General features: G+C 47.3%; 1 protein-coding gene across 6 annotated transcripts in view; it reads left to right on the top strand.

Moving 5' to 3' along the window:
- The window catches only part of ulk1b (unc-51 like autophagy activating kinase 1), a 103,994-nt gene that overhangs the window by 25,603 nt on the left and 61,406 nt on the right, over positions 1-16,985 (top strand). For all 6 annotated transcript variants that reach the window (XM_068006187.1, XM_068006184.1, XM_068006188.1 and 3 more), the window contains exons 6-8: positions 91-264; positions 3,912-3,985; positions 10,494-10,595. In XM_068006187.1, coding sequence (XP_067862288.1) covers positions 91-264; positions 3,912-3,985; positions 10,494-10,595 — 350 coding nt within the window. The remainder of the gene's footprint in view (positions 1-90; positions 265-3,911; positions 3,986-10,493; positions 10,596-16,985) is intronic.

The following is a 16,985-nucleotide window of genomic DNA, read 5'->3' as shown; positions in this document are numbered from 1 at the left end:
GTCCTGCAAAAAAAATGAAGAGTTATTTTCCTCTCATGGGTATTCTGTCAGGGGAGTTGAGCCAAATCTGATCTCTCATTTCCTTTCCAGCGAAGGGGACTCTCAGCGAGGACACCATCAGGATTTTCCTGCACCAGATAGCGGGGGCCATGAAGATGCTGCACAGCAGGGGAATCATCCACCGCGACCTGAAGCCGCAGAACATCCTGCTGTCCTGTGTCGGAGGCCGGAAATCCAACCCGAACAACATCCGCATCAAGATAGGTGAGAGCCTCGCTCGGCTGGGATGGTCCCATCGAGTCACATCGAAACCACAGCACAGAAACAGGCCATTCGGCCCAACAGGTCTATGCCGGTGTTTATGCTCCACACGAACCTCCTCGCTCCCTACTTCAGCTCACCCTATCAGCATATCCTTCTATTCCTTTCTTAAATGTATCTACACTATTCGCCTCAACTACTCCCTGTGGGAGCGAGTTCCACATTCTCACCACTCTCTGGGTAAAGAGGTTTCTCCTGAATTCCCTATTGGATTTATTAGCGACTATTTTATATTTATGACCTCTAGTTTTGGACTCCCCCAAAAGTGGAAACGCTTTCTCTGCGTCTACCCTATCAAACCCTATAATTATCGAAAGACCTCTATCAGGTCACCCCTCAGCCTTCTCTTTTCTAGAGAAAAGAGCCCCAGCCTGTTCCCAGAATAGTTTCCCCAACTATTGTAACGAGGGTTTCTCTGGGACACAAAATACCAGCAATTGTAAGATTTAATTCGTTACTTTTAGAATAAGGCACTTAAGCAAACAAAGGAGAAAGGAATAGAAGGTTATGCTGATAGGGTTAGATGAAGCAGGGTGGGAGAATGCTCGTGTGGAGCATCAACACCGGCATCGACATGTTGGGCTGAACGACGATATATTTCTAAGTCGGGATGGTGTGTGACTTGGAGGGGAACGTGCAGGTGGTGTTGTTCCCATGTGCCTGCTGCCCTTGTCCTTCTAGGTGGTGGAGGTCGCAGGTTTGGGAGGTGCTGTCGAAGAAGCCTTGGCGAGTTGCTGCAGTGCATCCTGTAGATAGAACACACTGCAGCCACTGTGCGCCGGTGGTGGAGGGAGCGAATGTTTAAGGTGTTGGATGGGGTTCCAATCAAGCGTCTCCGCCCCTGCCTCAGCTCACCTGCTGCCGAAACCCTCATCTATGCCTTTGTCACCTCCAGACTCCACTATTGCAATGGTCCTTTGGCCAGCCTCCCATCCTCCACCCCCTGTAGACTTAAGCTCATCCAAAACTCTGCTGCCTGTATACTGACCCTCACCAAGTCCTGCTTACACATTACATCGTGCTCTCTGGCCTACATTGGCTTCCAGTCCTCACAGCGCTTAAAATTTAAAATTTGCGCCCTCGTGTTTAAATCTCTCCATGGATTTCTCTTACCTTTCCCTATCTCTGTAACCTCCTCCAGCCCTATAATCCTATCTCCACCGGCCCTCACTCCCAAACTCTCTGCTCCTCAGACTCTACCGTCTCGCGCATCCCTGATTTCCTTCGCCCCACCATTGGCGGCCATGCCTTCAGCTGTCTAGACCCTAAGCTCTGGAATTCCCTCCCTAAACCTCTCCACCTTTCTATCTCTCTCATCTTCTTAAAGCCCACCTCTTTGGCCAAGCTTTTGGTCATCCCTCCTAATATCTCATTCTTTGGCTTGGCTTTCGTTTTTTTTTTGATTACGCCTATGTGAAGCGCCTTGGGACATTAAAGGCGCTATATAAATGCAGGTTTTTGTTTCCTTTCCTCTCCTAAAGGTACGGACTCCTGGTGGGGTACATTCCTCAAGCCCTGGTAACCATTTGGTACCTCACTCGTGCAGCCATTCTTCATGTGTGAATCTACAGGGTGTCCTCGGGTTACTCACGTACATGATGATCACAGCTCGACACCATCCAGGACCAAGCAGCCCATCCACCACCTCAAACACCCACTCCCTCCACCGCCGGCGCACTGTGGCTGCAGTGTGTTCTATCTACAGGATGCACTGCAGCAACTCGCCAAGGCTTCTTCAACGGCGCCTCCCAAACCCGCGACCTCTACCGTCTAGAAGGACAAGGGCAGCAGGTGCATGGGAACAACACCACCTGCACGTTCCCCTCCAAGTCAGACATCATCCTGACTAACGTAGAATTACATAGAATGTCCCCTATCAACATACCCTTCTATTCCTTTCTCCCTCATGTGCTCATCGTCGCTGGGTCAAAATCCTGGAACTCCCTCCCTCACAGCATTGTGGGAGAACCTTCACCACACGGACTGCAGCGGTTCAAGAAGGAGGCTCACCACCACCTTCTCAAGGGGCAACTAGGGATGGGCAATAAATGCCGGCCTTGCCAACGACGCCCACATCCCAAAGCAGAGTCAGAACCTACCCGTACCCAGGGTCCACACACTTGATTCAGCTGGTTGAATCACTGTAAGATCACGAGGAACAGAACCCCATGGCTGTTGTTTCCCTTTGGGTTTTTTTAATATATGAAAGCCCTCTGATTCTCTGTAATGAACTCCCCGCTGACACTCGTGACAGTGTTTGGCTTTGAAGCATATCGAATATCTAGAACACGGATTTCACCAATGGAAAGATAACAGCAGGATAAAGATAGCCATTTCCTGATTATTTTCAAGAGAAATTTTTTAATGTAAAAAAATAGAAACAATATAATAAATGTTTGTTTCATTTTTTTACTGTAATGAATTCTTAATTTCAAACATCATTTGTTGGCTTGTATCATTTTGCTCCCATCAAGCCTCTCTTGAATAAGTTCCGAAACCCTTTTTCGTGTCATCGTGCTCTGCAGGATGGGAATATTATTGTGCCTGTTGCTCAGTTTTCAATTGGCCTGATATCTGCCAGTTTCTCTCAAACTTAACACCAGGGCCAGAGTGTCTGCAGCTTCTTCGATGACCTTCTCACAACCTGACCGACCCCTTCCCCCCTCACCACCCCCCCAAAGCATCGAGTTCCAGAGGGTGAAATTGATGAACGTCAGGTAGCGAGAGCCCGTTTCACACCCTTTCCATTGGGGTCAGAGAAGAAGTTTGTGTGAACTGGGCTCCCTATTCACTCTCAGCTCACTCTGCGCTACTGCCCTTGGCCAATTTCACCCCAAAGAGGGCAGGGCAATCCCGTCTTAAAGGGATAGACACCTAAGCCTTAGCAGCATGATAATACACATACATTATACTCCCTCGCTAAACTCCGCCACCTCTCCTCTTTGCCTCAAACTTTAATCAGCTTCTCAAAATCCATTTGATCGACCAAGCTTACAGTCGCCCCATCTAATTTCTCCCTCCACGGCTAGTTGTCTATTCCCTTATCTATTCCTACTTCACCGTCGCCCCATGACATTTTCTATATTAAAGGCGCTATATAAATGCAGGTGGTTGTTGTTGGTCTAGCTCCCCAGTTGAGGCCTCCTCTGAGGCCTGACACAGCCGACCTCTGATCCCACCCACGGTGGGTTCCGAAGAAGAGGCCGGGAAGCCAGCCAAACGTATCTCAAACGGTCCCTCGGCCGTAAACATGGGCCGGGAGGGGAGGGCGGTCGATCTTGTGGTGGAGGGGGGGTGTAGGAAGAGAAGTTCTGCAGTGCCAAAGATGCATCTCTTCTCCCTAAAACCTTCTGCCTCTGTGGGCCTACGTGTCAGGACTGATCCATGGCGATAACACTTGAAGGAAAAGACTTAATGAACCACTTCCATTGAAGTAAACGTTTGCTTTGGCAACATGAGCGTACCCCAAACATGATGCTTGTGATACTTTGTTAAGAACCTGTTGTGATGTTTGAATAATAAACACAGTGCTGGCTCAGAACTGCTGTGACAATAACGCTCAACTCTTTCCATTTTTTGTTTGAACGCAGCTGACTTTGGTTTTGCCCGATATTTACAGACCAATATGTTGGCAGCTACCTTGTGTGGGTCTCCCATGTATATGGTGAGTGTGCTTCAAAGTGACTTCTAATTGTTTTTTTGGGGGGTACGGTAATGTAGTGGTTATGTTACTGGACTAATAATCCATAGAACTGAGAACTATGATACTATGAAATCCCACCATGGGCAGTTAGGGAATTTGATTTCAGTTTAAAAAAAAATCTGGAAATAAAAAAAAAACTAGTTACAGTAAAAGTGACCATGAAACTGTCGGATTGCCGTAAAAACCCAACTGGTTCACTAATGTCCTTTAGCGAAGGGAACCTGCCCTCCTTACCCGGTCTGGCCTATATGTGACTCCAGTCCCACGTCAAGATAGTTGACTCTTAACTGCCCTCTGAGGTGGCCTAGCAAACCACTCAGTTGTCTGAAGAAGAAGGCTCACCACCACCTTCTCAGAGCAACTAGGGGATGGGCAATAAATGGCGGCCTTGCCAGCAACGCCCACATCCTGAGAATGAATTTTAAAAAAGGACTTCTAACTGTGGAGTAAAATATAACGTTCGGGGTGTACAATCCCAATGCAGGACCTCCTGTTGGGCCTGAGTTAGACTGCGAGTCAATGGTAGATGTGTCTTGTGAGCCCAGGCCTGCTAGGATTTTGATCCCTTCAGTCTGGGCTGCATTCAAACCCAGATCCCAGAGATGAAAGGCCAAGAACAGTTTGGTTCCCAGAAATCAGCTACATTGGAACAGGAGAAGGCCATTCAGCCCCTCAAGCCTATTCCGCCATTCAATTAGATCATGGCTGATCTGAATCTTAACTCCGTTTACTTGGTTCTGTAACCTTTAATCCCTTTGCCTAACAAAAATCTCTCAATCTCAGTTTTAAATTTTTTAATTGACCCCCGGCCTCAACAGCTTTTTGGGGGAGAGAGTTCCAGATTTCCACTCCCCTTTGTGTGAAGAAGTGCTTCCTGACATCACCCCTGAACGGCCTGGCTCTAATTTTAAGGTTATTCCCTCTTGTTCTGGACTCTCCCCCCAGAGGAAATAGTTTCTCTCTAACTACCCTATCAAATCCTTTAATCATCTTAAATACCTCAATTAGATCACCCTTTAATTTTCTATACTCAAGGAAATACAAACTTAGTCTGTGCAACCTGGCCTCATAATTTAACCCTTATAGCCCCGTGAGTTCAAATCCTACCATGGCAGTTTGAGAATTTGAATTCAGTTTTTAAAAATTCAATTAGAACACGGCTCTGAAGGAGCCAGACAAACAAAGATCAAGATGCAATATATTGCAAGTTTCAGCTCCACCATCGCTGCCATCTTATTACCCATCCTTATATTATTCACCCATATCACCCCTGTGCTCGCTGACCTACATTGGCTCCCAGTCCACCAAGGCCAAGATTTTAAAATTCTCCTCCTCGTGTTCAAATCCCTCCATGGCCTCGCCCCCTCCCTATCTCTGTAACCTCCTCCAGCCCTACAACCCTCCGAGATCTCTGTGTTCCTCCAATTCTGGCGTCTCGAGCATTGCCCTCTCCCTTCGCTCCATCATTGGCGGCCGTGCCTTCAGCTGCCTGGGTCCTAAGCTCTGGAATTCCCTCTTTAAACCTCTCTGCCTCTCTCTCCTCCTTTAAGACTCTCCTTAAAATCTGCCTCTTGGTCCAAGCTTTTGGTCACCTGTCCTAAGGTCTTCTTCTTTGGCTCAGTGTCAAATTTTTGTCTGATTACGCTCCTACGAAGCACCTTGGGACGTTTTACTATATTAAAGGTGCTATATAAATGCAAGTTGTTCTTGTTATGCTATCTCTAAGCTGCTTATTGTGCTCACCTTCCCCAACATTACAAAAAAAAGGTTTAAGCTAAATCACTGAACTGTGGAACTCCTTAGCGATGTTTGTAACAAATATGCTAGTATCAAATTCCTCGTTGTGCTATTTTAATGCATTCATTAACCCCTTTCTCTTATGCCTCGTGTTTCTAGCTGGACTTCACGTCCTGTGTCTCACCCGACATATCTCACGCTCTCTATATTCCCCCTTCCCCCAGTATTCCACAAACAATCATAAATAACTTGCCGTGACTCTGCCGACCTACGTGACAGAATCAGTGTCTGTGTAAGTTGCAAGCTGCTGACCGATATATAAAGCAGCGTTCTTATACTGCACAACATCGTTATAAGTCTGCCAGGAGACAGCTCTGGGTGTTTGTTCCCACATGGGTTGAGGGAGAGAAACCGATTCCCTAAACATTGATCGGTGATTCAGATGGAAGAAAACATTTTCAGTTCTCAATGAACTAAAAAATTTTTTTAAATGGTTGAAAGCACATTATGCAAATGAAGGGAGAGCACTGCCTTATAATTTCAAGTCTGGGTGATTCAAACATACTGTCCGCGAATGAATCTAGGAATACAGGAACATGGGAACGGGCGTAGGCCACTCAGCCCCTCGAGCCTGTTAGATGATCAACTCCATATCCCTCGATACCCTGACCCCAACAAAAATCTATCAATCTCAGCCTGGAAAATTTCAATTGACCTGCAGCATCCACAGTCTTTTTGGGGAAGAAGGGCTCCAGATCTCCATTAACCTTTGTCAAAAGAGAGTTCCAGTGTTTTTCTACCCTTTGTGCAAAAATGGGCTTGGCCTGGTCCAGGATTTGCATACAAGTGCAATCTTCACTGAGGCCCGCAGCCGTAGATTAACAAGCACAGAATATCAGGAGACGCTCCTTTTAACCCTTTGGCAAGTAGAAGGAATCATTCATTTGGGGAGAAAGCTATCTTTTTTTTTAATGCAAGCTTGTCATTCAGACTAATAAATGTACATATCTCGTGCAGGCCCTGTTGGGTTGTGTTGCACGTTGCCCGAAGCAGGGTACATTGCTATATTGGGTTGTTTGTCCACTTAAGTACATGTTGGGATTGACGCACATGCTGGGTTCAACACACAGTGGGTGTCCAGGCAGCCTGGAGATGCCCCTTGGTTGGACAAAGTCTGTGAGGAATGGAGGGTCTTGCCTGGAGAGAGGGGATCTCACAGAATTGGGTTCTTGCCCAGGGTCGGAGCTTTTTGGAAAGCGAGGCCGCTGTCTGCCCTCTTAGGTGGACATAAAAAGATCCCACGGCGTTATTTCGAAGAAGAGCTTGGGAGTTCTCCCCGGTGTCCTGGCCAATATTTATTCCTCAACTAACGTCACTTTAAAAAAAAGATAATCTGGTCATTATCACATTGCTGTTTGTGGGATCTTGCTGTGCACACATTGTCTGCCACATTGCCTACATTACAACAGTGATTACATTTCAAAAATAAAAGTACTTAATTAGTTGTAATGCACTTTGGGACATCCCGAGGCCCTGAAAGGCGCTATATAAATGCAAGTTCTTTCAGACTGAGGGAGAGGCACACGGAGGCACTGAATGTCTCACAGATCCCCTCTAAAAAGTTTAGTTTTCTAAGTTTGTGTAAGATCCCTAGTCTTAGGAGATAAACAAACCCAGTTTATGCCTCACTAATGATTCATTCAATGGCCTGTTACAGTAACTGAGCAGTGGTTGCATCAGCCGACGGACTAATAAATGAATCACCGTTTTTTTTAAAGGTTAAGTTAATCCACTTTCCATGGAGCTGCTCTCATGCTTATTTAATGACAGAGTTGCACCAGAAATCTTGGCCCTTGGTTAGGTTCATTGTGTCATCCCTGACACAACAGTTTACCCATGCTGCTGTGCGAGTGTTTTAACCAATATAAAAAGAATGGCTCATTCTTTCTTTTAACGCAGCCAGTGTTACTGCGGTAGTACGCAGCCAGTGTTACTGCGGGTAGTACGCAGCCAGTGTTACTGCGGGTAGTACGCAGCCATGTGGTGTCTAGGTGTGACCTTAGGAACATCGGAACAGGAATTGGCCATTCAGCCCCTCGGGCCTGCTCCACCATTCGTGGCTGATCTCTACCTCAACCTCATTTCCCCGCCTTTGCTCCATCACCCTTGATACCCTCACCCAACAAAAATCTACCGCTCTCAGTCTTGAAAGCTCCAATTGACCCCCAGTGTCCACAGCCTTTTGGGGGAAGAGAGTTCCAGATTTCCACTCCCCTTTATGTGAAGAAATGGTTCCTGATTTTGCTCCTGAAAGGCCTAGCTCTTCATTTTTAGATTACACCTCCGTGTTCTTGATTTCCCCCACCAGAGGAAATAGTTTCTCTGCATCTACCCTATCAAATCCTTTTGACATTTTAACATGACTTATTTTATAGCTTAGAACGTAAATCTGAACAGAGAGACTATCACAACCGCAAAGAGGTTATCAAGAAATGTGAAGTGATACATTTTGGTTGGAAGAACGAGGAGAGGCAATATAAACTAAAGAGTACATTCTAAAGGGGGTGCAGGAACAGAGGGATCTGGGGGTATATGTGTACAGGTCGTTGAAGGTGGTAAGGCAGGTTGAGAAAGTGGTTAAAAAAGCATACAGGATCCTAAGCTTTACAAATAGAGGCATAGAGTACAAAAGCAAGGAAGTTACGATGAACCTTTATAAAACACTGGTTCGGCCACAGCTGGAGTATTGTGTCCGATTCTGGGCACCGCACTTTAGGAAGGATGTCAAGGCCTTGGAGAGGGTGCAGAAGAGATTGACTAGAATGGTTCCAGGGATGAGGGACTTCAGTTATGTGGATAGACTGGAGAAGCTGGGGTTGTTCTCCTTAGAGCAGAGAAGGTTGAGAGGAGATTTCTTAGAGGTATTCAAAATCATGAAGGGTCTAGACAGAGTAGATAGTCAACATGGCTTTGTCAAGGGAAGATCATGTCTGACTAATTTGATTGAATTTTTTGAGGGGGTGACTAGGCGTGTGGATGAGGGTAACGCAGTGGATGTGGTATACATGGATTTCAGTAAGGCCTTCGATAAAGTCCCCCACAGGAGACTGGTCAAGAAGGTACGAGCCCATGGAATCCAGGGTGCCTTGGCACTTTGGATACAAAACTGGCTTAGTGGCAGAAGGCAGAGGGTGATGGTCGAAGGTTGTTTTTGTGACTGGAAGCCTGTGGCCAGTGGGGTACCACAGGGATCGGTGCTGGGTCCCTTGCTGTTTGTGGTCTACATTAATGACTTGGATATGAATGTAAAAGGTATGATCAGTAAGTTCGCTGATGATACAAAAATTGGTAGGGTGGTAAATAGCGAGGAGGATAGCCTCAGTCTGCAGGACGATATAGATGGGTTGGTCAGATGGGCGGAACAGTGGCAAATGGAATTTAACCCGGAAAAGTGCGAGGTGATGCACTTTGGAGGAACTAACAAGGCAAGGGAATACACAATGAATGGGAGGACCCTAGGCAAGACAGAGGGTCAGAGGGATCTTGGTGTGCAAGTTCACAGATCCCTGAAGGCGGCGGAACAGGTAGATAAGGTGGTAAAGAAGGCATATGGGATACTTGCCTTTATTAGCCGAGGCATAGAATATAAGAGCAAGGAGGTTATGATGGAGCTGTATAAAACACTGGTTAGGCCACAGCTGGAGTACTGTGTGCAGTTCTGGTCGCCACACTACAGGAAGGATGTGATCGCTTTGGAGAGGGTGCAGAGGAGATTCACCAGAATGTTACCAGGGCTGGAGCGCTTCAGCTATGAAGAGAGACTGGGAAGATTGGGTTTGTTTTCCTTGGAGCAGAGGAGGCTGAGGGGGGACATGATTGAGGTGTACAAAATTATGAGGGGCACAGATAGGATGGATACTAAGGAGCTTTTTCCCTTCGTTGAGGGTACTATAACAAGGGGACATAGATTCAAGGTAAAAGGCGGGAGGTTTAGAGGGGATTTGAGAAAGAACTTTTTCACCCAGAGGGTGGTTGGAGTCTGGAACTCACTGCCTGAAAGGGTTGTGGAGGCAGGAACCCTCACAACATTCAAGAAGCATTTGGATGAGCACTTGAAATGCCATAGCATACAAGGCTACGGACCAAATGCTGGAATATGGGATTAGAGTAGACAGGGCTGATGGCCGGCGTGGACACGATGGGCCGAAGGGCCTCTATCCGTGCTGTATAACTCTATGACTCCATGACTCTATGACTCTCGATAGAGAGAAACCTTTTGACTCTGAGGCGGGAATGCAAAAGTAGGGATCTGGAACTCTCTCCCCCAAACGGCTGTGGATGCTGGGGGACAATTGAAGCTTTTAAGACTGAGAGCGATAGATTTTTGTTGGGTGAGGGTGTCAAGGGATATGGAGCTGAGACGGGGAAATGGAGTTGAGGTACAGATCCGCCATGATCTGATTGAAATGCAGAACGGGCTCGAGGGGCTGAATGGCCTCCTCCTGTTCCTAATGTTCCTTTCAACACGGGAGCAATAACATTTGAAAAACAGGCCCGTGTTACATCTGCTTTTCCACACCTAAGAATATTCCATAAAAGTGGTTGTGCAGAATCAGAATCTTGTGCATTTGAGGGATTTTCCTTTACAACTCAAACACGTTCAGTGTGTGTTTTCGGTCTAATGATGAACCTACGATTCTAACTTCTCCCCCCCCCTCCACTTTCTCACCAGGCCCCTGAAGTTATCATGTCCCAGCACTACGATGCCAAGGCTGACCTGTGGAGTATCGGAACCATCGTGTACCAGTGCCTGACCGGCAAAGCCCCCTTCCAGGTGAGCACTCCTCATCACTGACCTTGTGCTGTTAGCTTTATGTGGCTGGCCAGAGGTTGCCAGCCCTCCAGGATTGCCCTGGAGTCTCCAGGAATTAAAGACTAATCTCTCGGACACTCCTGCCAGCAAAAAACCTGGGGGGGGGGGGATGTCATAGGGGCGTTAAAAATTTTGTGTTTTTAAAAAAATTTTCTTTCAACACTTTTGTTTATTAGTCATAAAAATGTTGGACATGGGCAGAGGGCTGTTTGACTGACAGTCAAGAATCATCCAATCAGGTAATAAAGAGTCTATTCACTCTCCGATTGGCATGGGAAGGTGGGGTACCCCGAGGATGGACATGTTGGGCGACCAATGGCGGGAGTGTGGAGGCGGGACGGTTGGAGGCTGGAGGTCATGTGATGAAACCTCCAGGAATAAGTCCAACCAGAGTTGGCAACTATGGCTGTCACACCTGACGCTTCACAAAACTTCAGAAGCGCCCAAAACACGTTGACCTGTCGTTTCTATTTATTTCTATCCGGTCAGCATTTTCTGCCCTCACTCCTGGTTCCCAGAATTTGTCAGTTTTCTCCTTGTTATTTTACTGGGAAATTACCGGTTTGGCTGCCAATCCCTCAGCCTGAGCACGGCACAGTGTCAGATGGGAATGTGCCCGACGAATTTTTTTTTCTCGTGAGTTAGGTGATAATGTTGACGATAGTTTAAGCAGTATTTTGGGATTGACTTGCCCAAAGGCCTCCTGTAACATCAGCTGTTGACTCTCAGTTTCAGTGAAAGTCGAATCTCCCAGAACTTAATGCTTTTTATATTGAGGGCACTTGACGGTGAGAAGGGAAGTTGGTTTCCTGTGTGGTGTTCCCTGTCAACCCATGGCTCGGTGGGGAGCGCTCTCACCTCTGAGTCAGAAGATTATGGGTTCGAACCCCACTCCAGAGATTTGAGTACATAATCCAGGCTGACACTCCCAGTGTCAGTACCGAGGGAGTGCTGCAGTGTCAGAGGTGCTGTCTTTCGGATGAGACGTTAAACTGAGGCCCTGTCTGCCCTCTCAGGTGGATGTAAAAGATCCCATGGCCACTATTCAAAGAAGAGCAGGGGAGTTCTCCCTGGTGTTCTGACCAATATTTATCCCTCAAACAACATCAATGAAACAGATTATCTGGTCGTTATCACATTGCTGTTTGTGGGATCTTGCTGTGCGCAAATTGTGTCCCACGTTTCCTACATTACAACAGTGACTGCATGTCAAAAGTGCTTCATTTCTACAAAGCGTTTTGGGATGTCCCATGGTCGTGAAAGGCGCAGTATAAATACAAATCTTTCTTTATCCCATAGACTGGGAAACGCTCCTAGTTCTGGTGGTACCACCTCGAAAGAAAGAACTTGGATTTCTGTAGCGCCTTACACAACCCCAGGACGTCCCAAAGCACTTTACAGCCAATGAAGTACTTTGAAGTCACTGTTGTAATGTAGGGAAAGCAGCAGCCAATTTCTGCACAGCAAGATCCCACAAACAGTAATGAGGTAAATGATCGGGTAATCTTTTTTAGTGATGTTGGTTGAGGGATAAATACTGGCCAGAAGAAACCAGTTAAAAGACGAAGAGTCAAAGAGGGGCTTTATGCTGCCGTACATTGTCTTGAACTACAGTTGACTGACTAGTTTGTCAACTAGTTTTGGTATTTTAATAACCAGTTTGTTGGATTATGTAGTGGTGAAGGGCAGATTATTCACCACTTGGTCATCAAGACTTTCGAGTTCTTCTGAAAACATTGTTGATAAAGTGGCAGCTCATTTAGCAACTGGAAAGAACAGCTCATGTTTCCACGGCGTCTGAACAGTCAACACACTGATCAACAGACACTGCTCCCTATCAACCCTTAGTCGTGAGGTTATCTGGTTTAAGTGTACATTGGGAAATGTCAAAGTTCGTCGATATTCTGACACTTGTGAACAAATAGAAAGAGGCGAGAACATCAAATTTTTTTTCCAGATTTGTGAGTTACGTTAAAGAATGCAGAAGCACTGCTTGGGAATATTTATCCTAACTCGCACCAAGTCCCGTTCACCCATCATCCCCTGTGCTCACTGACCTACATTGGGTCTTGGTCCAACAATGCCTCGATTTTTAAAATTCTCATCCTTGGTTTGAAATCCCTCCATGGCCTCGTCCCCTCCCTATCTCTGTAACCTCCTCCAGCCCTACAATCCTCCGAGATCTCTGCACTCCTCCAATTCTGGCCCCTTGCGCATCTCCAATTTTAATCGCTCCACCATTGGCGGCCGTGCCTTCAGCTGCTTCGGCCCTAAGCTCTGGAATTCCCTCTCTAAACCTCTCCGCCTCTCTCTCCTCCTTTAAGACGCTGCTTAAAAGCTACCTCTTTGACCAAGCTTTTGGTCACCTGTCCTAATATCTCCTTATGAGGCTCAGTATCAAATTTTGCCTGATAAAATCGCTCCTGTGAAGCGCCTTGGAATGTTTTACTACGTTAAAGGTGCTATATAAATGCAAGTTGTTTTTTTATTATTCGCTCATGGGATGTAGGTGTCGCTGGCGAGGCCAGCATTTATTGCCCATCCCTAATTGCCCTCGAGAAGGTGGTGGTGAGCCGCCTTCTTGAACCGCTGCAGTCTGTGTAGTGAAGGTTCTCCCACAGTGCTGTTAGGGAGGGAGTTCCAGGATTTTGACCCAGCGACGATGAAGGAACGGCGATATATTTCCAAGTCGGGATGGTGTGTGACTTGGAGGGGAACGTGCAGGTGATGTTGTTCCCATGTACCTGCTGCTCTTGTCCTTCTAGGTGGTAGAGGTCGCAGGTTTGGGAGATGCTGGCGAAGAAGCCTTGTCGAGTTGCTGCAGTGCATCCTGTGGATGGTACACACTACAGCCACTGTGCGCCGGTGGTGAAGGGAATGAATGTTTATGGTGGTGGATGGGGTGCCAATTAAGCGGGCTGCTTTTTCCTGGATGGTGTCGATCTTCTTGAGTGTTGTTGGAGCTGCATTCATCCAAGCAAGTGGAGAGTATTCCATCACACTCCTTACTTGTGCCTTGAAGATGGTGGAAAGGCTTTGGGGAGTCAGGAGGTGAGTCACTCGCCGCAGAATACTCAACCTCTGACCTGCTCTTGTAGCCACAGTATTTATGTGGCTGGTCCAGTTAAGTTTCTGGTCAATGGTGACCTCCAGGATGTTGATGGTGGGGGATTCGACGATGGAAATGCTGTTGAATGTCAAGGGGAGGTGGTTAGACTCTCTCTTGTTGGAGATGGTCATTGCCTGGCACTTGTCTGGCGCGAATGTTACTTGCCACTTATGAGCCCAAGCCTGGATGTTGTCCAGGTCTTGCTGCATGCGGGCTCAGACTGCTTCATTATTTGAGGGATTGCGAATGGAACTGAACACTGTGCAATCATCAGCGAACATCCCCATTTCTGACCTTATGATGGAGGGAAGGTCATTGATGAAGCAGCTGAAGATGGTTGGGCCTAGGACACTGCCCTGAGGAACTCCTGCAGCAATGCCCTGGGGCTGAGATGATTGGCGTGCAACAAACACTACCATCTTCCTTTGTGCTAGGTATGACTCCAGCCACTGGAGAGTTTTCCCCCTGATTCCCATTGACTTCAATTTTACTAGGGCTCCTTGGTGCCACACTCGGTCAAATGCTGCCTTGATGTCAAGGGCAGTCACTCTCACCTCACCTCTGGAATTCAGCTCTTTTGTCCATGTTTGGACCAAGGCTGTAATGAGGTCTGGAGCCGAGTGGTCCTGGCAGAACCCAAACTGAGCATCGGTGAGCAGGTTATTGGTGAGTAAGTGCCGCTTGATAGCACTGTCGATGACACCTTCCATCACTTTGCTGATGATTGAGAGTAGACTGATGGGGCGGTAATTGGCCGGATTGGATTTGTCCTGCTTTTTGTGGACAGGACATACCTGGGCAATTTTCACATTGTCGGGTAGATGCCAGTGTTGTAGCTGTACTGGAACAGCTTGGCTAGAGGCGCAGCTAGTTCTGGAGCACAAGTCTTCAGCACTGCATCCGGGATGTTGTCGGGGCCCATAGCCTTTGCTGTATCCAGTGCACTCAGGCATTTCTTGATACCACGTGGAGTGAATCGAATTGGCTGAAGACTGGCTTCTGTGATGGTGGGGATATCGGGAGGAGGCTGAGATGGATCATCCACTCGGCACTTCTGGCTGAAGATGGTTGCAAATGATTCAGCCTTGTCTTTTGCACTCACGTGCTGGACTTCGCCAATTGTCCACCACCATTCACGACTGGATGTGGCTGGACTGCAGAGCTTTGATCTGATCCGTTGGTTGTGGAATCGCTTAGCTCTGTCTATAGCCTGTTGCTTCCACTGTTTAGCATGCATGTAGTCCTGAGTTGTAGCTTCACCAGGTTGGCACCTCATTTTTAGGTACGCCTGGTGCTGCTCCTGGCATGCTCTTCTGCACTCCTCATTGAACCAGCGTTGATCCCCTGGCTTGCTGGTAATGGTAGAGTGAGGAATATGCCGGGCCATGAGGTTACAGATTGTGCTGGAATACAATTCTGCTACTGCTGATGGCCCACAGCTTCTCATGGATGCCCAGTTTTGAGCTGCTAGATCTGTTCTGAATCTATCCCATTTAGCACGGTGGTAGTGCCACACAACACATTGGATGGTGTCCTCAGTGCGAAGACGGGATTTCGTCTCCACGAGGACTGTGTGGTGGTCACTCCTACCAATAGTGTCGTGGACAGATGCATTGGCGACAGGTAGATTGGTGAGGACGAGGTCAAGTAAGTTTTTCCCTCGTGTTGGTTCGCTCACCACCTGCCGCAGGCCCAGTCTGGCAGCTATGTCCTTCAGGACTCGGCCAGCTCGGTCAGTAGTGGTGCTACCGAGCCACTCTTGGTGATGGACATTGAAGTCCCCCACCCAGAGTACATTTTGTGCCCTTGCTACCCTCAGTGCTTCCTCATCAGCTGAGGGAGGACGGTAGGTGGTAATCAGCAGGAGGTTTCCTTGCCCATGTTTGACCTGATGCCATGAGATTTCATGGGGTCCAGAGTCAATGTTGAGGACTCCCAGGGCCACTCCCTCCTGACTCTATATCACTGTACCGCCACCTGCCGGTGTTTATTATAACCATTACAACACAAGGAAGCCCTGTGACACCGGGAACTCCTTCCCAACAATCCCCAACAGAAGCTCCATCTTATGCTCACACTGACTTTTCGTTCATATTAGTAACCTGAGAAAAATATAGCCTCGGCATTGGAAGAGTGAGGAGTGGGGCCTCCTCCCAGGAGCACCTGCTCGAAAAGATTACTCCCAAATCATTACCCCCTAAGTGACTCCTCCTTTTATTCTTAAGCCACTTAGAAACCGAATTTGTAAAGCAACTTTCCTCTGGAGGTCGCAAAGTACTTCACATCCAATGAATGACTGCCCCCACGGCTTATAGCGGACGTGTTGGTGTTAACGCGATTTGCCCGCTCTACGCGGTGGACAGTAAAACCAAAAAGCAAAGTAACCAACATATTTAAAAACCTAAAGGAAAGAAAGAACCTTTAGTGGTGAGGTTACCTGGTTCAAGTGTGTGTTGGGAAATGATGGAATTAGTCGATATTCTGACACAAATTGGCAAGTTGGCTGCTGCGTTTCCTACATTACAACAGTGACTACACTTCAAAAAGTGCTTCATTGGCTTTGGGACGTCCTGAAGACGTGAAAGGCACTATAGAAATGCAAGTTCTTTTTTTCTTCTTTTCAGTTGATTTGAGTGTTAGTTTGAAACATGCCCATTGCGACCTACAAGTGATGTTTGAAGATAAATATCAAAGAATTGCTGTGTTACAGAATTTGGAGGCCTGTGTTGGCTTGGTGCATGCTTTTGTCTTTTGCTTTTTTTTTTGGTTGTCAGTTGTTGTTACTGGGCAGCAGGGAGAAGGTTGGGTTATTTTAATTGGTCAGCAAGCCTTCATGTCAGCAATGCCTATTGGTGCTGCTGATTGTATTCTCCCCAGGTGTTGTCAATCCAATCACTGCCACAATCCTGGAGATTGGCTTGGAGACCCAAGCAGAGGCTGAAGTTATAATGTCAGCACCCAGCCTGTAAGACGGTCACTGCACGTCCAACGTCACTCACTGCATGTGACGAGGTCTCTGAAAGATGTGGTGAGAGGGCTGCTTGGATGTATTTCTTTTATCTTAACAAGGTTTACCAGCTTTAACCCCATTTACAAAGGAGATGGAAACACTGGCCCTGAATCCACTGTTTTGCCGTAGATCCTCGTACTCCGCAGAACAGCTTATGTGTTTACTCTTGGCGCCTGCAGGGAAACAGGAGTGCCCCTCATCACCATGGCCCACTTCAGTAAGGCACGTGAGG

The sequence above is a fragment of the Heptranchias perlo genome, chromosome 25 (genome assembly GCF_035084215.1).
Source record: "Heptranchias perlo isolate sHepPer1 chromosome 25, sHepPer1.hap1, whole genome shotgun sequence".
Classification (NCBI taxonomy): Eukaryota; Metazoa; Chordata; class Chondrichthyes; order Hexanchiformes; family Hexanchidae; genus Heptranchias; species Heptranchias perlo.
Note: the sequence above shows the minus strand (reverse complement) of the source record. Positions and strands in the feature narration are given on the sequence as shown.